Source organism: Osmerus mordax, chromosome 10, assembly GCF_038355195.1.
Source record: "Osmerus mordax isolate fOsmMor3 chromosome 10, fOsmMor3.pri, whole genome shotgun sequence".
Taxonomy (NCBI): domain Eukaryota; kingdom Metazoa; phylum Chordata; class Actinopteri; order Osmeriformes; family Osmeridae; genus Osmerus; species Osmerus mordax.
Window position 1 is genome coordinate 18296391 of NC_090059.1, and position 23772 is coordinate 18320162.

Below are 23772 nucleotides of genomic sequence, written 5' to 3' on the forward strand. Positions count from 1 at the left end.
CTGCAAACGGTAAAAAAATGCAGTGTACAACGATGGACACTAGTCCCCCTAAACGGGCGCCATATTGGCTACGTAGCGGAAGAGGAGGAGCCCTTTCGGCAGCTTTTCATTTCATTTCTAAAATAATGGCGGACAAAATGACTCGCGAGCAGATTCTCCTTAGATTCGCGGGTGTCACAATCAGATTTGGTCCATCACTTCCCACCAAGTGGTTAACTTAAGTGTTCCATTTGACACAGCACTACTCAGCGACGGAGTGCACTACAGATGTAAGTGCACTGTATTGCAGTGCACTGTATTACATGGTACTTAGTAAAGTGCGCGGTAGTAGACACAGCCATAGTTTCCTTATGTTCATTGCTACATGTTCCTGTTGCTCAATTACTTCCTTTATTTTATTTAACACACACACACTCATGTACAAACTTATAAGACATGCACTCACACATGAACCCAGACACATTCCTCTCACACACACAGTCACACACACACTCCTTATACACACATCACTCACTCACACACACACACACACACACACACACACACACACACACACACACACACACACACACACACACACTCTCCCCTGTCCAGGACCTTACATAAGCCCACACAGCCCCATCGCAGCAGAAAGATTCAAGTGAAATCTGTTGGTCCAAAGCCTCAGATTACATCTCTTATGCAAACAGATTTTTGATGATTTTACATAACAGACAGACAGAGAGGGAACGTCAGCTTGGCCAAGGGCACCTCAGTAACCCTAACCCTAACCTCAGTTAGGACACAACCACACTGGAACCAGCTACAGTTAATTAACATGCTCATGTCATGTTGAGAATGTTCCTTCAATCCACAAACACACATACAGATTTTATAATCAAATTTAAACTCCACTTCCTGTGTAAACAATACCATTAAGATATTAGCACAATATACACTGTCATAATTTACTGTTGCTACATTTCCTGTCAAACCAATCGTTTGAAACAGATTACCACAATTTGATGTTGTGACAATGTAGCAGCTTCAGATCATAATCTTTGATCAGCCTTCATGGACAAACACATACAGACATGCACACACACACTTGCAGACAAACACGCACATACAAACACACACACACTCAGCCCCCTCCCTGCTGGTCAGTCCAGGTCTAGCCCCAGCCTGAGAAGAGAGAGACACAGAGAGGAGAAGAGAGAGACACAGAGAGGAGAAGAGAGACACACAGAGAGGAGAAGAGAGACACACAGAGAGGAGAAGAGAGACACACGGAGGCTTGGAGATACAGACAGACTGAGGGGAGAGACTGCAGCCATCTCTGACATCGCTTAGCGCCACGCTGACAAACTGACACGGTATATGGAACTTCCTGATCGTTTTTTGCATTGTTGATAAAAAAAACAAAAAACAATAATAATAATTATGTTTACTTAGGTAATGGCACAAATGTATTTACAGTAGATATCAGCATGTATTGTATGTAAATAAATTTTTATTTATTTTTATTCAATGAATTTTTCTAATTTATTGAACTGCGTTTATTCTTCTGAATGGTTTGTATAAGACCAAAACAATCTAACAGAAAATGTGATTTTGATACTGGAAAGCCAGATAATAGTGACTTTTTCATCAGTTTTGTTTTGATGTTTGTGTGTGAAAGCATCTCCTCTCACACATGCGGAGGGTGGATGGCAGTGTTCAATCCTGCTGAGTGCTTCCTACCCCTCCTCCGGCTGTAATCCAGGCTCCACCTGGTCATCCTCTCCCCACACACACCATCAGTACCTTGTCTAACCTCCCTCTTCTCTTCCTCTGGTCCTCATCCTCCTGTTCTCCTTCTCTAACCTCTCTTCCTCCTCTCCTCTCTTCTTCTCCTCTTCGTCCTCCTCCTCCTCCCCTAACCTCTCTTCCTCCTCTCCTCTCTTCTTCTCCTCTTCTCTTCGTCCTCCTCCTCTTCCCCTAACCTCTCTTCCTCCTCTCCTCTCTTCTTCTTCTCTTCTCTTCGTCCTCCTCCTCTTCCCCTAACCTCTTTTCCTCCTCTCCTCTCTTCTTCTCCTCTTCTCTTCGTCCTCCTCCTCTTCCCCTAACCTCTCTTCCTCCTCTCCTCTCTTCTTCTCCTCTTCTCTTCGTCCTCCTCCTCTTCCCCTAACCTCTCCTCCTCCTCTCCTCTCTTCTTCTCCTCTTCTCTTCGTCCTCCTCCTCTTCCTCTAACCTCTCCTCCTCCTCTCCTCTCTTCTTCTCCTCTTCTCTTCGTCCTCCTCTTCCTCTAACCTCTCCTCCTCCTCTCCTCTCTTCTTCTCCTCTTCTCTTCGTCCTCCTCCTCTTCCGCTAACCTCCCCTCCTCCTTTCGCCTCCTCCTCCACGTCCTCTCCTCCTCCTGCAGACATGAGTCTTGGAGCAGCCTGCATCTTCCTGAGAGGAGGAAAGAACATTGTAAGTCTGACAACAGAACATACCTGTCTTGACATACCTGAACATACCTACATTGTTGGCATAACTGAAACCATGTTGAGTATATGTTAAGATCCCACAGTAACAAGATAAAGAGTAGGTGTTGTTGTTTTGTTCAGTAAAGAGCAGAGTTCATTTTTTCTGATATAACCTTGCGTGCAGGAATGGCTATTTGTTACAAGAGCATAATCTCCTCTATTAAGACACATGCCAGCATGCGCTCTGTGCTGGACCTTGTCCAATCTCATCTCTAAAATCCGAGTCCCACTAGTCATGACGTTGTTTGCGAAAGGGAAATGGTGCATTAACGTGTTTCCACAGTGCAGTGTTGTACAGAAACACATTTCTTCTTTGTCCATGCTACTACAAAAGACACATTTCAACATACACAATCTAATATAATATAATTTAATTTCAGTTTCCAAATATAAAAAATCTAATTTTTGTGCTACGCTTGCAGGAAAGACAACTGGCAGAGGATGAAATTGAAGGTAAACTGTTTTAAGAATGTTTATGACGGCTTTATTTCAATGTGATTTCAGAAAATGTTATTTATATAAGAGAATAATACAGAAGAAGATATTGTAGATGTTTGTTGTAATATTGGGGTTTTTGTAGAACTTAATTATAATATTGGTAACACTGCAGTAGATATAATATTGGTGACACTGCAGTAGATATAATATTGGTGACACTGCAGTAGATATAATATTGGTGACACTGCAGTAGATATAATATTGGTGACACTGCAGGAGATATAATATTGGTGACACTGCAGGAGATATAATATTGGTGATATTGTATAGTGGCTGGTAGCTCACCTCTTGTCTGTGTTTACCTTCCTGTGAAAGCGGAGCCCTCATTCCCTGCTGGTTAGAGTTTCCACCCTGCTTTCCAACAGGCTGTTTCAGCTCAGGGCTGGTGTTCTCAGGTCTTAGTTATACTTTGACAGAGTGACTCACTACCTTTTGAGTTGATTACTGACCTCTTAACTGAGCTATACTCCAATAATCTCATATTTCATTACCTGTAGCTACCCTATCTGAGTCAACTTTATAGAACACTCAAAGTCAGTTTATTAATGATCGGGCAGGAAATCTGGACGCGTTGAGAGACTGTTCAGTCATCAAGCTTCATGCCCCTGTGTGCCTCTGCAGAGCTGAGGGAGGCGTTCACGGAGTTTGACAAGGACAAGGATGGCCTGATCAGCTGTAAGGACCTGGGGAACCTGATGAGGACCATGGGCTACATGCCCACTGAGATGGAGCTGATCGAGCTGAGCCAGAACATCAACATGAACCGTGAGTTCCTCCACCTGTCTCTCTCTCTACCCACCTGTCTGTCTCTCTACCCCCCTCCGACCTCACTCTCTCTCTCTCTCCCTGTGATCTCTAGCTACAGGCCCTTACTCAAAATCCCTCAGGAACAAATCTAGTTACCTGTCCGCAGTGTGAATGTTGACCTCTGTTTCCTTCCTGTTCTGGTGTCCCAGTCGGAGGCAGGGTGGACTTCGAAGACTTTGTGGAGCTGATGGCTCCTAAACTGTTGGCGGAGACAGCGGGCATGATTGGGATGAAGGAGCTGAAGGATGCCTTCAAGGAGGTGAGAAACATCAGAACACATCCTTGTTCACTAGCATCGCCGTTCTGAAACACTGTGATCTTCGTCATCGCTGCGTTCATGAAGCCGAGACTCACAAGGCTTCCCTCCCGAGGTCTCTCTCTCTCCCTGGTGGTCTCTCTCTCTCCCTGGTGGTCTCTCTCTCTCCCTGGTGGTCTCTCTCTCTCCCTGGTGGTCTCTCTCACACCCTGGTGGTCTCCTGGCTCGTCCTCCTAAACCCTCTAACAGGAAGCGCCTGTGCTTGTTTCATGTGCGTCCAGTTCGACATGGACGGGGACGGGGAGATCACCACGGAGGAGCTCCGCTCCGCCATGACCAAGCTGATGGGGGAGCACATGGCTCGGAGGGAGATCGACGCCATCGTCCAGGAAGCAGACAACAATGGAGACGGAACAGTGGACTTCGAAGGTAATGAGGGCGGAGGGGGGGAGAGGGTACAGCAGCTAGAGGCAGGAGAAACAGCGGGGGGGGGGGGGGGGGGTACAGCAGCTAGAGGCAGGAGGAACAGCGGGGGGGGGGGGGGGGGGTACAGCAGCCAGAGGCAGGAGGAACAGCGGGGGGGGGGGGGGGTACAGCAGCTAGAGGCAGGAGGAACAGCGGGGGGGGGGGGGGTACAGCAGCTAGAGGCAGGAGGAACAGCGGGGGGGGCACATGGGGTAGGGTTGGGGTTATGGGGTAGGGTTGGGGTTATGGGGTAGGGTTGGGGTTATGGGTTGGGGTTATGGGGTAGGGTTTGGGTTATGGGTTGGGGTTATGGGGTAGGGTTTGGGTTATGGGTTGGGGTTATGGGGTAGGGTTGGGGTTATGGGTTAGGGTTGGGGTTATGGGTTAGGGTTGGGGTTATGGGTTAGGGTTGGGGTTATGGGGTAGGGTTGGGGTTATGGGTTAGGGTTGGGGTTATGGGTTAGGGTTGGGGTTATGGGGTAGGGTTGGGGTTATGGGTTAGGGTTGGGGTTATGGGGTAGGGTTGGGGTTATGGGTTGGGGTTATGGGGTAGGGTTTGGGTTATGGGTTGGGGTTATGGGGTAGGGTTGGGGTTATGGGTTGGGGTTATGGGGTAGGGTTTGGGTTATGGGTTGGGGTTATGGGGTAGGGTTGGGGTTAGGGTTAGGTTTGGGGTTATGGGTTAGTACTGTATCTGACACGCTTGTCTTTTCTCTCCGGCAGAATTTGTAAGAATGATGTCTCGCCAGTGAAGCATGGAGTAGGAGTAACACACACACACTCATGCATACACACACACTCATATATACACACACACACACACAGACACTCATGTATACACACTCATATATACACACACACACTCATGCATACACACTCATATATACACACACACACTCATGCACACACACACACACACTCATGCATACACACTCATATATACACACAACATTCACACACTAACGCATACACACTGACATACATTCACGCAAACACTGCACTAAAACACACACAAACACACACACATACGCACAACTAAACTTGTATTATTACTGTAATAGACGGTGAGAAGCACAAAGCACATCTTCTTCATGTAGAGGGCTGATAAACTGGATCTATGCAAGTGTTAACAACTTTTTGAATACATTTTTTAAATGTTTGTGTAAAAATAATAGAAATTGATTTAATCTGAGCGATAATGTTTGATTACATAACTTGTAAATATGGAAGGATGACCCCCTCAGAATGCTGTTTTTGAGATTACAGTAATGTGTTCATCAATAAATGATTCAGCAAGAATTGGATTCACTGTCATCAATGAACATTTACAATGACTGTTCATAAAACATTTGGTTAATTTGCTAAACAACATATATTGTAAATGTTTTATATTTTTGTCCCATGCACATCCTCAAAAATGATGTCCTTCAGATAAACTTTTGGATTATGACAGGTCCAGACCACAGAGGACACACTGAGGGCATTGTCTATTCACGAATGGCCTCTGACAGGATTGGTTCCAGTAAATAAACAAAATCCCCTCTAATCTGCATTTCTTTTGAAAACAACTAAATCTGCATAGTCTGTTTCATCGTAAATTGTGTGGCAACAGCTGGCCCAGCAGGGTGGAGGAGAACCAGTGTGTGGTCACTGTCGATGTCTCCGAGAAATGTGAGACGAAGAGAGGCGCGTGAGACAATACAGACCGGAGTAGGGATGAAGAGAGGAAACAGGAAGCTCAGTAAGAGAGAGACAGAGAGACAGAGAGAGAGGGAGGGAGAGAGAGAGAGAGAGAGAGAGAGAGGGGAGAGGGAGAGGGAGAGAGAGAGGGGGGAGAGGGAGAGGGAGAGAGAGAGGGGGGAGAGGGAGAGAGAGAGGGGGGAGAGGGAGAGGGAGAGAGAGAGGGGGGAGAGGGAGAGAGAGAGAGTATATCAAGTTTGTAGAGTATATCAAAATTGTATTATCAAACAGTTGAGGCAAATGTGGACAAATCACGACCTGCTCATTTGAGTCCCACTTTGCAGCAACTTATATATATCGTTTGTGAGTTGAGTGCATTAGTGACCGCTAAAAGATTTTTATGTGTGTGTGTGTCTGTGGGTGTGTGTGTGAGACACGCGTGAACAGGGGGGTTAGAAAATTGCGTGACTGAAACTGGACGGGCCAAAGACGATAATGTCACCGCTCACCCAAACATCGGATTTGGAAATGTTAAAAGCCCAAAACACTCCAGAAAGGGTGTCCCAGAGGAAGAACACAGTATGGCTGCGTTGATTTGAGAATGTTTCATCCTTTTCATTCAATTTAGAGGTGAAATGACTTGGATTTGTGCTCTAGCTCGCTCCCTAGTGAGCAGATGTTGATACTGCAGGCCTACGCAGAGTAAAGAATGTTGATAAGGTCACAACTTCTACTGTTACATATTTGTACATTGATTGAACCCTGTGATTTTTAGTCAAATGTTCTTCCACTGAGAGCCACTCGACTTATGGCACCAATTATCTAAAGTGAATAGAGGCTCTCTTCAACACATCCTCTCTCTGACCTGCTAACCCACGGCTCAGCTGGCCTGCTGGACAAGACTAGACCCAGCTGTTTAAGGGCTGTAAATCTGTTGATTGGTGTGGAAGTGACAATGGATAAGTCTTTCATTTTACATCAATTTTGTTTATAATTTTGATAAAAGATGCACTCTTTCAACCTTGTTCAAAGTATCAGACTTTGACGTTGTTCTACTAGAATGACAAGATACGTGTCTACTTGAACAGCAGGAGGACAGGTGTGTCTGGATTCTGATCAGAGGGCAGGTGTGTCTGGGTTCTGATCAGAGGGCAGGTGTGTCTGGGTTCTGATCAGAGGGCAGGTGTGTCTGGGTTCTGATCAGAGGGCAGGTGTGTCTGGGTTCTGATCAGAGGGCAGGTGTGTGAGGGAGATTGTGTAGGGTAGAAAGGGTGTGTCAAGAGACAGCCAGGTAAAACAGATGGGTGCATCTGGTGTGTGACAGAGAGAGAGAGGGGGGGGGGATTAAATGATGTAATTGTTTCTGGCCCTTAGCCTAATCCTACCCTGATCCCTGCTACATCCAGAACAGACCCGTCTGCCATTAATCCAGATTAATCTCTCTCTCTCTCTTACTTGCTCTGTCTCGCTGTCTCGCTGTCTCTCACTCTGTCTCTCTCTCTCTCTCTCTCTCTCTCTCTCTCCCTCTCTCTTACTCTGTCTCTCTCTCTCTCCCTCTCTCTTAATCTGTCTCTCTGTCTCTCGCTCTCCCTCTCTCTTACTCTGTCTCTCTGTCTCTCTCTCCCTCTTTCTTACTCTGTCTCTGTCTCTCCCTCTCTCTTACTCTGTCTCACTGTCTCTCTGTCTCTGTCTCTCTCTTACTATGTCTCTATGTCTATCTCTCTCTCTCTGTCTCTGTCGCTCTCTCTCTCTCTCACTCTCTCTCTCTCTCTCTCTCTCTTACTCTGTCTCTCTCCTCTCTCTTACTCTGTCTCTCTGTCTCTTGCTCTCCCTCTCTCTTACTCTGTCTCACTGTCTCTCTCTCTCCATCTCTCTTACTCTGTCTCTCTCTGTCTCTCTCTGTCTCTCTCTGTCTCTCTCTCACCCTCTCTCTCTCTCTCTCTCTCTCTCTCTCTCTCTCTCTCTCTCTTACTCTCTCTCTCTCCCTCTCTCTTACTCTGTCTCTATGTCTCTCGCTCTCCCTCTCTCTTACTCTGTCTCTGTCTCTCTCTCTCTCTGGCACAGCTTCCCTCTGAGTCTCATGCCTGAAGCAGTTCTGCCTGTTTCTCCTACACGTACGTCTTCCACCCTCATCCATTACCTAGACTCCACCCATCTCCCTCATCCATTACCTAGACTCCACCCATCTCCCTCATCCATTACCTAGACTCCACCCATCTCCCTCATCCATTACCTAGACTCCACCCATCTCCCTCATCCATTACCTAGACCCCCGACTCTTCTTTTGTATAATATTATATTTGTTGTCTAAACAGACACACACAAATATATATTTCCCTGCAGTATGCAAAGCATGTCAAGTCCTGACACCTGCACAGCTGTGAGGAAAGGCCTAGAATAGGATCATCCTGTGTGCTTCAGAAACACATACAGTAGAAACAGGAATAGTCGTAAACTTTAAGTTATTACTACATATTGTTATCAGTATTATTGATTACAGTAATGCCAACGTTGTTATGATTAAACTATGTGTACATTTTAACAACACTGTTTTAACATGACTAATTGATGAATCATGCTCAATTTTGTAATGTCATTTATAATTACACTCTCAAACATGACATTTTTGGGGTTGAAAATCACTGTAATAAAAAGTTAACCACTAACCAACTAAAACAAATGACAGTAACAGCATGACATAACTTCCTATAGTGGTAGTAGTCATGACATCACTTCCTATAGTGGTAGAGGTCATGACATCACTTCCTATAGTGGTAGAGGTCATGACAGGAAAAAACACTTTGCATATGGACACATTGCGAGGCATCATAGAAACTGAAAATACCACCAATACTGGAGAAAGGTTGGCGATGGCCGTCATGACCAGGCTGTTGATGATGATCTGAAGAGCCTTCTTCTTCTGGGTGTGGAGGTTTCATCCTGTAGAGTCAGAACTCTTCAGAGCCCGGAGGATGAAGAAGTCACAGACCCCTATGGTGGGCAGGGTGATGATATAAAGTACAAGAGTGAAAACACTGTAAATAAAACTTTCATCATGCATTATTGCAATCCCATAAGCCAGAGTGACAACCCACACTACAACACACATCAGAACCCTGGAGGTCAGACCCTTCCTGGCTCTGTACATGATTGGATGAACCACAGCCAGGTAGCAGTCCAGACAGATACAGGTCATGAAGAGAGGTCGACCACTCACGCTCCTTTTTTCTAGTTGTGTCTCTACCAGCCTCCGTCTCTGAATACACAGGTGTTACTGGACTGCCTCTGACACAGATCACATCAGTCACATCCAAGCTTATCAACACAGACTGATATTGTAAACCACTCAACTATGGAAATTATAGACGTGAACCATCCCATCAACAAATTAAAAAAAATGCTACAAAAATGAATGGACATTTCCCCAAGTCCACAGGTTTAAACTAACCAAAATACACAGCGTATGTGCATCACATTGTGTTACAGTAGACTGTGAAGTGTAGCAGGGACTGGTAAGGTGGTATTTCGACACATTTTCTAATAAAAAATAAAAAAATAAAAAAATGACTAAATGTAAAAAGAGTGAGAAGGGGGAGGAGTCTGTCAGCTGAAGCGGCCAAAGACCGGAAGCAGCCGGCTGTAGTAAACCCTCACGTAGCGGAACTACGTCACAAACAAGCACTGGCCCACCAAAACATCAACTGGGTAGCACAACTAAAAAAATACGGACTTTCTTACCTCGTATATTTGTTTGCGCGTTTATGCTTTTCTCCCCTCCATTTTGTTAGCTCGACACCGTATTAAGGAGGACTGAACAGCTAGAGCGACGCTGAATAGCTCAATGTAATTGTGGTCCTAGGCCGCCACCATTGCTTCTCAGACTGTTTTCACCGGGGTGCGTTAGTGTTTGTTAATAACACGATACAAGGATTCTTGACGCTTGTCAGAAGTCTTGTTTCCATAGACATCACATAGGCAATTCGTGTTTGAAAGTGGTACAAATTCGACACTTAAAGTAATATTGTCTGACTACATACTTGACGTATAATGATAACGAGTATAGGCTAACGTTTAGAATAAGCTAGTGTATCATAGGAGGTTGGGCCTCGTCTCCATCCATTTGACGGGTTATATTCTTTTGTAGTAATTTGGACGTGTTTTGTTATTCACTGCCTCTGCTATGTCGCTTCACGGTAAGCGCAAAGAAATCTACAAATACGAGGCACCATGGACGGTATATGCAATGAATTGGAGTGTCCGACCGGACAAACGCTTCCGACTTGCGCTTGGTAGTTTTGTCGAAGAATACAACAACAAGGTAAACAGTAGAATTGAATAAAGACCACAGTATTACAACAAGTGTGTTGTATTATTACAGAGTGTGATGTATCTGAAAAGCCTTCTTCTGATGCAGTATTCAAATGGGCTAGTTTTGATCTATTTATCTGGTGACCATGAATATGCCTAAACCACCCAGACTACTTAGTTATGTGTAGCAAACATTACCTGGAAGCATAACACTATATGCATTAGTATTATTGTGAAGGCTCTCATCATTTTGGCCTGCACACTAACCCCCTTCTTTAACGTGCTGTCTGGCCTGTAGGTGCAGTTGGTTGGGCTTGAGGAAGAGAGCTCTGAGTTTTTGTGTCGGAACACATTTGATCACCCGTACCCCACCACCAAGATCATGTGGATCCCAGACACTAAGGGTGTGTACCCCGACCTGCTGGCCACCAGCGGAGACTACCTGCGCATCTGGAGGGTGTGTGAACCCAGCCCATCCTGACAGCAACACCTGCCTCTCTCTCTCTCTCTCTCTCTCTCTCTCTCTCTCTCTCTCTCTCTCTCTCTCTCTCTCTCTCTCTCTCTCTGTCTCTGTCTCGCTCTCGCTCTCGCTCTCGCTCTCGCTCTCTCACTCAACCCAGCCGCCCCCTAGATAACAGCATGCACTTATTAGACTGTGTGTCTTAAATCAAATTGTCCTACATGTGCAGCAGAAAGGGTGATTTCATGTTGTGTGAGGGTGAGGGCAGCTTGTCTCCTGAGGGTGAGGGTGAGGGCAGCTTGTCTCCTGAGGGTGAGGGTGAGGGCAGCTTGTCTCCTGTGTGTGAGGGTGAGGGCAGCTTGTCTCCTGTGTGTGAGGGTGAGGGCAGCTTGTCTCCTGTGTGTGAGGGTGAGGGCAGCTTGTCTCCTGAGGGTGAGGGTGAGGGCAGCTTGTCTCCTGAGGGTGAGGGTGAGGGCAGCTTGTCGGGTGAGGGTGAGGGCAGCTTGTCTCCTGTGTGTGAGGGTGAGGGCAGCTTGTCTCCTGAGGGTGAGGGTGAGGGCAGCTTGTCTCCTGTGTGTGAGGGTGAGGGCAGCTTGTCTCCTGAGGGTGAGGGTGAGGGCAGCTTGTCTCCTGAGGGTGAGGGTGAGGGCAGCTTGTCGGGTGAGGGTGAGGGCAGCTTGTCTCCTGTGTGTGAGGGTGAGGGCAGCTTGTCTCCTGAGGGTGAGGGCAGCTTGTGTCCTGTGTTCCAGGTGAATGAGACGGACACGCGCCTGGAATGTCTTCTGAACAACAACAAAAACTCAGACTTCTGCGCCCCGCTGACGTCCTTCGACTGGAACGAGGTGGACCCCAACCTGCTGGGTGACTAAACCTTGTGCTCCTCTGACAAATACACTGAACTGAGACACCAAATATTTTGAACTAAGACACAAAGGTACATTTTATTCGTTCAGCAGACACTGTTATTCCAAAACGTCTTAAAACACAGCTTAGAGAGAGCACAGCAGGAGATAAGCATCAGAAGTGTGTAGTTCTAAGTGTTTCAGTGGTCAGAGTCAAGTAACTGTTTTTACCTGACACAGTGCAACAACAATAATAATATTTCACCATCAACAGACGTGTATTGTGTCATGGTTCACTGAGAGAGATGTTGTGTTTCTGGTATGCAGGCACCTCCAGCATTGACACCACCTGCACCATCTGGGGGCTGGAGACGGGGCAGGTTCTGGGCAGAGTGAACCTGGTGTCAGGGCACGTGAAGACCCAGCTCATCGCCCATGATAAGGAGGTAAGCTCGCTGTACGACACGGAGACAGGGCTGTGTTCACAGGGGGGCTCCAATTCCCTTCAGGATCAATGAGAGGATTTGAACTGATTAGCCCAGAGCTGGAAGCAAGCAGGTCAAAAGTCTCTTTTATGCTGTTTTGTTTAAAGCAAACACAATCCAAAACAGGTGTATGGTGTGTGTGTGTCCCTGGCAGGTGTATGACATAGCCTTCAGCCGTGCGGGTGGAGGGAGGGACATGTTTGCGTCGGTGGGGGCGGACGGCTCGGTGCGGATGTTCGATCTGCGGCACCTGGAGCACAGCACCATCATCTACGAGGACCCACAGCACCACCCGCTGCTACGCCTCTGCTGGAACAAGCAGGACCCCAACTACCTGGCCACCATGGCCATGGACGGCATGGAGGTGACGGCACAGACACGCCTGCAGCCCTGCAGAGTGCAGGCGCTCACAGCTGCAGCCCTGCAAAGTGCAGGCGCTCACAGCTGCAGCCCTGCAGAGTGCTGGCGTTCAGAGCTGCAGCCCTGCAGAGTGCTGGCGCTCAGAGCTGCAGCCCTGCAGAGTGCTGGCGCTCAGAGCTGCAGCCCTGCAGAGGGCTGGCGCTCAGAGCTGCAGCCCTGCAGAGTGCAGGCGCTCACAGCTGCAGCCCTGCAGAGTGCTGGCGTTCAGAGCTGCAGCCCTGCAGAGTGCTGGCGCTCAGAGCTGCAGCCCTGCAGAGGGCTGGGGTTGCAGGAGCTCACAGCAGATGTGGTGTGTTAGGGGTGGATGTGTGGAACTCAGTTTCCTTCTGTTTGCTGGTGGTGTGTTGCAGGTGGTGATTCTGGATGTGCGTGTGCCCTGCACCCCTGTGGCCCGCCTCAACAACCACCGCGCCTGCGTCAACGGCATTGCCTGGGCGCCGCACTCCTCCTGCCACATCTGCACCGCAGGTAACTTTAACACCCCACACCTCCCCACACCTTAACACCCCACACCTCCCCACACCTTAACACCCCACACCTCCCCTCACCTTAACACCCCACACTTCCCCTCACCTTAGCACCCCACACCTTAACACACCTCACCAGGACTGCAATACATGTCCTTCATAGTGCACAAACACTAAACCCCCCCCCCCCCCCTCCCCCAGCGGACGACCACCAGGCTCTGATCTGGGACATCCAGCAGATGCCCAGGGCCATCGAGGACCCCATCCTGGCGTACACAGCCGAGGGAGAGATCAACAACGTCCAGTGGGCCTCCACCCAGCCGGATTGGATCGCCATCTGCTACAACAACTGCCTGGAGATCCTGCGCGTGTGACGCCAGTCCTGAGGGGGCCGGGCCTGGGCCGGGGCCTGACTCCCAACAGAGCCACAACGCTGGGGGGACCGCGGCCCTCTGAAGGACTCTTGTCTGCCCCCACCACACATGCAGTTGGTTGTGTATGTCTGTGTATGCATGTGTGTTACCTTTGGGGACAAGTGTGTCCTGTTTGTGCGTGTGTGTGTTACCTCTGGTAACAAGGGTGTCCTGTGTGTGTGTGTGTGTGCCAGTTACCTCTAGGGGTGAGGATTTCATTGGCATGTCTTGGAGCCAGACCTCATCCATGAACTGTGTGTACAGTTGTCCAGTGTTGACGTGTCCCAGGATGGGACATGGATGTACACCAGAGCAGAAGTACACACACATGGTGGCTGTCTGGGGACTACCCCGGTAAGCAGGAACGCTCGGAGCCTCTCCTGGTACAGGACGTGGGGCAGGAACTCCCTGATGGACACACCGTGTTCTTAGGCCGAAACAGAACTTTCAGCATGTTGATAAGTTGATTGACGATTACGTTTTATCTGATGGAGTAGATTGTTATTTTAGTGTATGCAATGTAGTGTTTTATTTTTTAGCAGTGTGAACATTAGAATTATTCTTAATTCCCTTAAATTGATCGCGTAGTGTCAGTATATCATATGAATATTTCAACTGAACCAAATGTTGTAATCCATTGAATTGTGTTTTTTTATCATAAAAAATCATCTGGTCAATTGTGATATGAAAAACTTATTTATTTAAACAGTCTACTAAATAACTTACAGTTAGTGGTATATACATTAGACAGACATTTGAGAAGAAAAAAAATAGATACATTTTATTACTACAGAAAAAACTGTATAAACTCAATACAACTATTGTACAGTCAAGTAAAAAATCTGACCAAAGTCAGGTAGAGGTGTATGTCTTTAAGATGCAGAGCAAGATGCAGGCTGCTGTTTAAAAATGCTTCATATTCTGTTAGTACTCAACTGCTACTGAGGTATTAAATTGATTTTTGTAACCACTGAGAAACAGATGTTCACGTCCAGAGAGCTGTGTCAAACTGAGGCTGGTTGCTAGGCTGGTTGCTAGGCTGCCTCACCTGCAGGGGATGTAAAGTGAAAACTATAATACACAAGTCAAAACAACACAGTGAAAGACTGCAGCAAGACCAGTATCAGGTCCCCGGTGTGAGGGCTGTGCTTGGGGCAGGAGGGGGAGACGGTGTGAGGGCTGTGCTTGGGGCTGGAGGGGGAGACGGTGTGAGGGCTGTGCTTGGGGCAGGAGGGGGAGACGGTGTGAGGGCTGTGCTTGGGGCAGGAGGGAGAGACGGTGTGAGGGCTGTGCTTGGGGCAGGAGGGGGAGACGGTGTGAGGGCTGTGCTTGGGGCAGGAGGGAGAGACGGTGTGAGGGCTGTGCTTGGGGCTGGAGGGGGAGACGGTGTGAGGGCTTCATGTAAGAGGCAGCGCTGGGTCTGACATTTGTGTGTGGACGTCCTCTGGGTCGGGGAGATCCAGGCTCCCAGGCAGGGAGGGGAATCGCAGGCTCCTGCTCAGCCCTGGAGGCCCCGTTAAAGAGGGCCGGTCCGAGGCCTGGGCGCCTAGCAACGCTCTCCCCTCCGTCTCCGGGGTAACGGACATGGTGTCGTCCGAGGCCAGAGTGACGTGGATGCCGGAGGACAGGGATTCCTGGGACCTGACCTCTGACCTCACGTCTGCGGACGGCTGAAACACACAAGAGGAGGTTCAAAACCCTGCTGACCTCAAACTGATGCTGCAGAGCTGGTGTCTACGAGCCAAGCTGGTGTCTACGAGCCAAGCTGGTGTCTGAGAGCTGAGCTCTGTCCCCACTGTCCCTGCCTCTTCACAAGGACCCAGAGCTGCTGAGCTTCCTGTACACTGTCAGTACAAGCTGCTGGATGACCAGGTGAGTGTACCTGTGTGGGGGGGCTGTCCAGGGCCGGGGGGGGTGGGGGGTAGAGGCTATGAAGGCCCAGGGCTGCGGTGCTGTAGAGGCCGGCCGGGCTGCTGTAGGCAGGGGGGACCACCTGCCCCTGCAGCAGCTGCAGGATCACGGTGATGTCAGCTGTCATGCGCGTCTCCAGCCTGCCCAGAGACCCACACATACAGCTCAACACGATGCTGCCCAGAGACCCACACATACAGCTCAACACGATGCTGCCCAGAGACCCACACATACAGCTCAACACGATGCTGCCCAGAGACCCACACATACAGCTCAACACGATGCTGCCCAGAGACCCACACATACAGCTCAACACGATGCTGCCCAGAGACCCACACATACAGCTCAACACGATGCTGCCCAGAGACCCACACATACAGCTCAACACGATGCTGCCCAGAGACCCACACATACAGCTCAACATGATGCCATTGAAAAAAGTTTTTGTTGATTATATTTGTATATTTATTCATTCAGCAGACGTTTTTATGAGAAGCAGCTGTATATGAAGAAGCGGCAGGTTTGAATCCCACGTTACCTGTGGAGCTGTGACTGCAGCAGCTCCAGCCGTGTCTCAAGGTCGCTGAGGGGCGGGACCGGGGGCGGGGCCGGGGGCGGAGCCGGAGCGGCCCTGATGGAGTCGGAGCGCCAGCCGCGGGCGGGGTACTGGGGGGAGCCTGACGGCCAGTACCTGTACACCCCGGGCACGGCCTCGGGCACGGCCAGCAGAGAGGCTGCAGGCCCAGGCCCCAACACCATCAGAATTTGTTACATTCAATGGGAAGAAAACTTTGTTTTCAGGATACATAAACTACTTTGTAACATAGGAATGCCTATAGTATCATTGTCGATGAATAGGAATTATGTCATTAAATTGCATTATATTACATTAGATCGATGTTAACAACTACTTTCACCTGGAAAGCCCTACCTACCCCATACCAAGTTTCACTAGTAATAATTAGTGCCTACAATGTTGTTACTAGGGAGTCAGGTGGCTGAGCGGATAGGGAATCGGGCTAGTAATCTGAAGGTTGCCAGTTCGATTCCCGGCCGTGCAAAATGACGTTGTGTCCTTGGGCAAGGCACTTCACCCTACTTGCCTCGGGGGGAATGTCCCTGTACTCACTGTAAGTCGCTCTGGATAAGAGCGTCTGTACACTGTAGTTACTCAGGAGAAGAGCTGCCAAGTACCTGGCAGGGTCTGGTCCATGGAGCACTCCTGTGGTCCGGAGACGCCACTAGGGGGCAACAGCCGCACCCCAGGGGGGGTGTAGTCCAGCCCCTCCTCCCCTCTGCCCCGGGGAGGGCGGGGCTTGTCACTGGGGTGGGAGGAGGAAGAGGAGGAGCCACAGCTGCAGAGCTCCTCCCACGAGCTCGGGGGGGCGGGGCTATGCCGGCAGGGGTACGGCTCGTCCTGGTCCATCCCGTCTAACCAAGAAGCACACCAACGTTACTATTATCAATATACACAGGTGTACTATAATACATATTATTACTACTATATATTATTACTACTATTCACTTTACTATTATCACTATCATTACTAATATTATTACTACTATTGTCATTTTATATATCAAATATACTGTGTGTACATAGAGTTTTTCATTCAATGAACCCTGGTCCTAATAGGTCACAGTAATGAATTGTTTCTCTTGTAAAGTAATGAAAGTAAAAGTCAGTCCTTGGTTGAGTCAATAACAGGTTGAATCAGTCCCAGTTTGAATCAGTCCAAGGATGAATCAGTCCCAGTTTGAATCAGTCCTAGGATGAATCAGTTGTAGGTTGAGTCAGATGCAGGGCTGGGTGACTGACCGGGTCTGTTCCTGCAGTCCAGGGAGTGCCCTCTGTGTCTGGAGCGGCAGACACACTCGTCTCCTGAGTCTGCCAGCGAGGTCAGGAGTGGAGGCTGCTCATCCTGGAGACACACACACACACACTGCGTATGGAGACAGATGGATTTCTACTATACACCCAGTCATAATTATGAATTATGAATATTTCCTCTTTTTTTTGTTCTTTTTTGTTCTTATATTTCCTTATTTTCCAAGAATTTCATATTATCATTTAATAATCCAATACATTTTCTATAAAAACATCTGTAAAAAAGTGAGTGTATCTGGTGTGTTGGTCCCTTACGTCTCGCAGGTGGAAGGTGATCTCCAGGTTCCTCCAGAAGGAGTGGGCAAAGCTGGGGAACATGTCCAGCACTTCCAGGAGGTCGTCCCGCTGGATGCGCTGGAGGTCACAGTAGGTCAGGGCACGCACGTCTGCATTGGACTTTCCCGGCTCAGAGTACAGGGCCTCCCCGAAAATGTCGTTCTTCTCTAGAGAGAGACAGAGAGAGGTGAGAGAGAGGTGAGAGAGAGAGATGGTAGACAAAGAGATGAGAGAGAGGAGAGAGAGAGACAGATGAGAGACAGAGAGATGTTGGGAGGGTATTATTGTGATATAAGCCCCCTGGTGCAGAGGGGGGACGTGAGAGCTGGAAGAAAAAAGGACTTCATGCAAGTGTATGGGTCCTAGTGTAGAGGTCAGAGGTCAGTGTTTACCCAGTATGGCCACCACCACGTCGTCGCGGGTGATCTGGATGGAACCCCTGGACAGGAAGTAGATGGCGGTGAGGACGTCTCCGTAGTGGACGAGCGTGTCGGCTGGCGGGGCGTGCACGGTCTTGAAGCGCATGGCGAGGGCGCGGAGGCATGCCTGGTTGCCCCCCTGGAACGCCTTGCAGTTCTGCAGCAGGCTGCGGTTCAGGTGCAGGCAGATGTCTGCTTGCAGACACTCCGGGAAGCCCTTCAGCACCTTGACAGAGGGAGTCAACACGGAGAGCAGAGCAGATGTGACTCGGTCACCCGAGGTGGAGGTGGAGGGGACATGTATCATTGATGAGTACTTGAGGACTCAAAAAAAAAAAAAAAAACATCTAAAAGGTCAAAAAGATATTTTGCCCAAAAAACTTTCTAAAAGGTTGAAAAAATATGTTTCTTTACTTTAACTTGAATGAAAGTCAGTACTTCAACTTTTAGTCTTTTTAAACATATTTACTTCTACTTGAGTGAAGGATGTGTGTACTTTTGCCATCTGTGATCAGGACATACTGAGCCCTCGAGGAAGACGAGTAAAAACTCCAGAAAGAGACAAAGTTAAACAGTGCTGCAGGATTACATCAGCAGCTCAATGAGCAGTTAAAAACTCATCCCACTGCCCATCCAACCCATCACAACACACAACCCAGGGCATGATGTCGCTGAGACAGCAGTTCATCACAGTACCCAGGACATGATGTCACTGAGCCAATTTACTGCGTTCATGTCGATGCCGTTGGTGTAGGACCAGGCGTGCTGGAAGTACTCCTCCAGCCGCTGGCGGAGGGGGTTGGGGATCTGGTGGAAGCGGATGAACTCCTTCACCCGCAGTATCTGGGTGTGGTAGCGTGTGGTGCCCGAGTACAGGCGCTGGATGATGGCCGACACGTTCCCGAAGATGCTGGCGTACATGAGGGCTGGAGGACAGAGGTTAAAGGTCAGACAGATGACTCAGTACATGAGGGCTGGAGGTCAGAGGTTAAAGGTCAGACAGATGACTCAATACATGAGGGCTGGAGGAGGTCAGAGGTTAAAGGTCAGACAGATGACTCAGTACATGAGGGCTGGAGGAGGTCAGAGGTTACATTTACATTTAGTCATTTAGCAGACGCTCTTATCCAGAGCGACTTACAGTAAGTACAGGGACATTCCCCCGAGGCAAGTAGGGTGAAGTGCCTTGCCCAAGGACACAACATCAGTTGGCATGACCGGGAATCGAACTGGCAACCTTCGGATTACTAGCCCGATTCCCTCACCGCTCAGCCACCTGACTCCCTAGGTTAAAGGTCAGACAGATGACTCAGTACATGAGGGCTGGCGGAGGTCAGAGGTTAAAGGTCAGACAGATGACTCAGTACATGAGGGCTGGAGGTCAGAGGGGCGGGAGGCGCAGGAGCCAGAGGCTCAGTTATGTGATGTGTAGATTATTGCAATGTGAGGGTGAATTGCAACCGCAGGGCTTCACGCAGAAATGGTGTTAGTTAAGGTGGTAGGGTGACGTTTGCCATGTGGGGGGGGGGGCATATTAGTTCTGCAGAGAAGGGAGACTGGCATTGATCATGGTTTGGAATGAAAGGGAGAAAACAGGACAGAGTAACACGGCGGATATGGCTCATATAATTTTTTTGGACAACCTAGTCAAGGCAGCAGGCGTGTGTTGCTTAGGCGGCCGCCTTAACTGCAAAGTGCTGTGGGAAACACTGAACGGATCGCGGTTTTGTTCCTAGTTCTGTACTTTCTATATGAACTGTTTGTACGTCGCTTTGGGTCAGAAAGCATCTACTAAATGGATCAAATTTAAACTTGTATATATATATATATATACATTTTGTTTTAGAATATATATATAATGTAAAATTGCTTTAGTTCTAGAAAGCATCTGCTGGACTCACATCCGATGACCATGACACAGATGGAGAAGAGCTTCTCAGAGTTGGTGTTGGGGGAGACGTTCCCGAAGCCCACGCTGGTCAGGCTGCTGAAGGTGAAGTACAGCGCCGTCACGTACTTGTCCTTGATGGACGGGCCGGACGTGGCGTCGCTGTCGTTGTAGTGTTTCCCCAGCTGCTCTGCCAGGTTGTCCAGCCAGCCTGTCTCCGTGTACGGACGCTCCACGAAGCCGATGGCATACCAGATGCAGGCCAGCCAATGGGCGATGAGCACGAACGTGCACATGAGCAGGAAGAGGACGGCGGCGCCGTACTCCGAGTAGCGGTCCAGCTTCCTGGCCACGCGGACCAATCGGAGAAGACGTGCCGTCTTCAATAGGCCAATGAGAGTGGCCATCTTTGGAGGGTCCCCAGGAAGAGAGACAGGATGAGAGAAGTCGGAGAGAGTAGAGCTAGACTGGAGTAGGACGAGGGGACTGGAGACATCACGTAGTCGATGGCTGTCTGCAGCTAACACGGTTATCAACATCATATCTATCAGGTCACTTAAGTCTAGTTTCATCACAATCACAATCCTGACAACAGTCCCTCACCCAGGGGCGTGGGATTGTTTTCAAATGTGGGTGAAACTAACCCTAACTAACCATACTAACCCTAACTAACCATACTAACCCTAACTAACCATACTAACCCTAACTAACCATACTAACCCTAACTAACCATACTAACCCTAACCAACGCTACTAACTTTTTTTAAATAACTAAGGATTAAATATATATCATTTTCTTAATAAAAAGTGGAATGGACGGATTTGCAGTTTTCAAGAACGCATAATGTATAAATCACATATAAATGTTGTATGATGAAGCCCCTCACCTCGTCAGAGCCGGAGCCTAAGATGAGCAGGTCGAAGGGCACGGCGGCCACCAGGTCGATGGGGAACCAGCCCTTGATGTAGTGCAGCGCAATCCTGCCAGGCCGGGTCACCACCTCATCGTTGTGGTTCACGTAGGTGGTCCTGAAGTTGATGCCGATGTCCACGATGAACAGGATGTCCACCAGGAGGTCCACCAGGTTGAGAGGGTCGCAGGTGTAGCCACAGCTCCTCCTGCGGACGTCCCGGTGTTCGTCCAGGAGGAAGGCGGCGGAGTAGGGGGTGAACACGGCAGTGTGGAGGACCAGCAGCAGGATCAGCCAGTCCCACATGGCCTTGAAGGGACTGTAGTGCAGCAGGGTCCATCTGGAGGTGTCCAGAGGCTGGAGCTTGTACTCTGGAAGCACGTCAGACTCCAGGGATAATACCTGGGAAGGACATGGATTCTCCTCAGGGGTGACATGATGGGTTCTCCTCAGGGGTGACATGTACAACCTTTGTTGTGTGTTTAGCATTCATGAAATGTAGACATGTTATCGAAAAACTTTCAATCATAAATTAATTTAGTCATCAGAGTTCATTTTATGGTTGAGTGAATGTGAACCAATGCTAGGGATGCATGATACAACTTACATTGTTACATGTTAATTATCTATAGATTATTGTATCGGACTGTTTTTAATCAAGACCTCTGCAGCTATAAACCCTCCTCTCCTGTCATTGGTCAGGCTGCAGTGCCTGAGGAAGATGTAATGATGCTTTTAATTTAGCATGAAACTAGATGAGCTGCAGAGATGTGGGGTCCTGTTTATCCTGTCTGGTGGAGGTCTCTCTCTCTGGGACCGATTTCCCAGAATGATTGTTCAGTGGATCATCCTCTGGCCATGCAATCAACACATGACCCCATCAAACAAGACCCAGAGAGAGAGGGAAGAAATGACAGAGAGAGAGAGAGAGAGAGAGAGAGAGGGTGAGAGAGAGAGAGAGAGAGAGAGAGAGAGAGAGAGAGAGAGAGAGAGAGAGAGAGAGAGAGAGAGTCTGCATAAGATGACAGGGTCACATGTTACCACTGCTGGTGTCAGATCAACTACAGAAAAACACATTCCCCTGGTTTCTCATCAACACCACCTCTCCTGGTCTCTCATTTCTGGTAAACATGTACCAGTGGTTCCCATCCAGAAGGCAGTTCTCTGGGCACCAGTGGAGGGTAGTGGTAGCATGGGTCCAGCCTGCTGCTCTATGCAGCCTCCCAGCCCCCCAGAGGGAAACAGCACAATCCTACAGTAGTGATTTTTCCTACACTGGGTTTAACCAGCTGTTGGTGTCCAGGCAGCGCTGGGAAAGCTACCATGCAGGACTGAAGGCCCGCTCAGGGGAAAGCTACCATGCAGGACTGAAGGCCCGCTCAGTGGGGCTTCTGGACTAGATATCTGAACGCAGGTGTTGAAATGGTCCAATGTTGGTGGGTGTTTCAAGTCGTGTTAGAGGATGTGGACACCCCCCATGTGAAAGATTGCATGCAGTTAAGTGTGTCAGTATTGACTGATGAGCACTGCATTCATATAATATGGAACAAACATGTCAATATTGACCGTACGCACTGTAACATAGCTAGTAAATATTGATTCTGTTCTGAGACGTAAATCACTCGGATGTGGCCACTGGGAAGCTCCATCACACACAGGGACGTCACAATAAAAGTTTGAGGAACTGAACGGTGGCGTCGCCTGTCGTACCTGCGTCACCTTGTCAGTGACGTGCTGGGTCCGGTCCTTCACCTTGGAGGGGCCCAGCAGCTCCGCCCGGAGGGCAGGAGGGGCCAGGCGCTCTGGGCTGAAGCGAGGGGCCCCCAGGTGGCCCGGAGACCCGCCTTTCATGGCATCCGCGTCGGAGGTGGAGCTCAGCTGGTCTGGAACCAGGAGATCTGTCAGGGATCAGGGAATTTTTTTTAACTATGTTTATTTTGACACAAATGTTTTCCTTTACTCATTCACAAGGCAGACATGTAAGGGTCAGGTGTCAGAGTTAGGGAGAGACAGAGGTGGAAAGAGGTGGACTCACTGCAAGGTTAGGGAGAGACAGGTGGAAAGAGGTGGACTCACTGCTGTTGAGGTAGGATTCTCCTCTCTCTCCTCCCCAGTCCGCCCGCATCCCCCTCGGAGACGATCCACAAGGCTCCTCTATGAAGACAGCCTTCCTCTCTGCTCTGCTCACATAAACCACCGGAGCAGCATGAAAAACCTTCCCCTGGACCCTCACTCTAGCTCATCTCTGGTTTTAACAGCTTCAGGAAATGCACGTTCGGCGCTCTGGGGATTCAGAACACTCCACTGAGGACTGATTCTGTCTCACTAGAACTAGAACAGGTGTGTGTTGCTGCTGGCCCGGGCCCTGTTCTGCAGTGTGGATCTGACCGCTGCTCTGCCTCGATGCAGGCGAGGGGATGACCCTGTGGGCTGACCAGCGTAGGACTGGACCATCCAGCCACGCCTCATTCACTCACTCTGGGACCTGATCGATGTCATGCCACAGCCAGGAGCGGCAGGACGCACGATCCATACCAGATCACAGATAACATCAGGAAGTGGGCTCTGTGACACAACATTGGACTTTTCCTGTTATTGTTTGTACAAATGACCGCTGTGGTCTCCTCCTACTGCAACACACTGACGTGCTCTACCAGAGGGTCCTCATTAACCCTGGTTTTTGATTCAGTCCCCACCTCAACCTGGAAAATTGCTGGTCCAAACACTCGATACGTTGCAGGCGTCTGTTGCTAATGCGGATGTGTATTGATCAAGCGTGTGGTCGCAGGGTTGATATGATCGGGTAATGACCTGTGTTGATGTAAGCGTGTGGGTTCAGAGCTGTGATTGGGCAATGACCTGTGTTGTGACATCAGGCCAACGCCCTTC

General features: G+C 49.0%; 3 protein-coding genes across 3 annotated transcripts; 2 read left to right on the forward strand and 1 right to left on the reverse strand.

Moving 5' to 3' along the window:
• The first annotated feature begins 1182 nt into the window (after positions 1-1182).
• On the forward strand, positions 1183-5809 carry cabp5a (calcium binding protein 5a). The gene is made up of 7 exons (XM_067245024.1): positions 1183-1355; positions 2384-2433; positions 2912-2942; positions 3609-3752; positions 3944-4053; positions 4332-4479; positions 5239-5809. Exons 2-7 carry the CDS (start codon positions 2386-2388, stop codon positions 5265-5267), a joined length of 510 nt encoding a protein of 169 aa, XP_067101125.1. The 5' UTR covers positions 1183-1355; positions 2384-2385; the 3' UTR covers positions 5268-5809.
• A 4058-nt stretch (positions 5810-9867) lies between these two features.
• Positions 9868-14587, forward strand: LOC136951000 (DDB1- and CUL4-associated factor 7-like). The gene is made up of 7 exons (XM_067245562.1): positions 9868-10513; positions 10802-10960; positions 11713-11824; positions 12133-12251; positions 12445-12654; positions 13061-13178; positions 13379-14587. The coding sequence occupies exons 1-7, from the start codon at positions 10376-10378 to the stop codon at positions 13549-13551; spliced, it is 1029 nt and encodes a 342-aa protein (XP_067101663.1). The 5' UTR covers positions 9868-10375; the 3' UTR covers positions 13552-14587.
• An 88-nt stretch (positions 14588-14675) lies between these two features.
• LOC136950070 (potassium voltage-gated channel subfamily H member 6-like) lies at positions 14676-23416 on the reverse strand. Its single transcript, XM_067244156.1, has 14 exons — positions 23361-23416; positions 22960-23063; positions 22594-22766; positions 20860-21285; positions 19986-20379; positions 18811-19010; positions 18058-18310; positions 17633-17832; positions 17321-17429; positions 16696-16932; positions 16040-16235; positions 15473-15641; positions 15016-15260; positions 14676-14961 (listed from the first exon to the last, which is right to left on the reverse strand). Exons 1-14 carry the CDS (start codon positions 23414-23416, stop codon positions 14676-14678), a joined length of 3048 nt encoding a protein of 1015 aa, XP_067100257.1.
• Between the last annotated feature and the right edge of the window lie 356 nt (positions 23417-23772).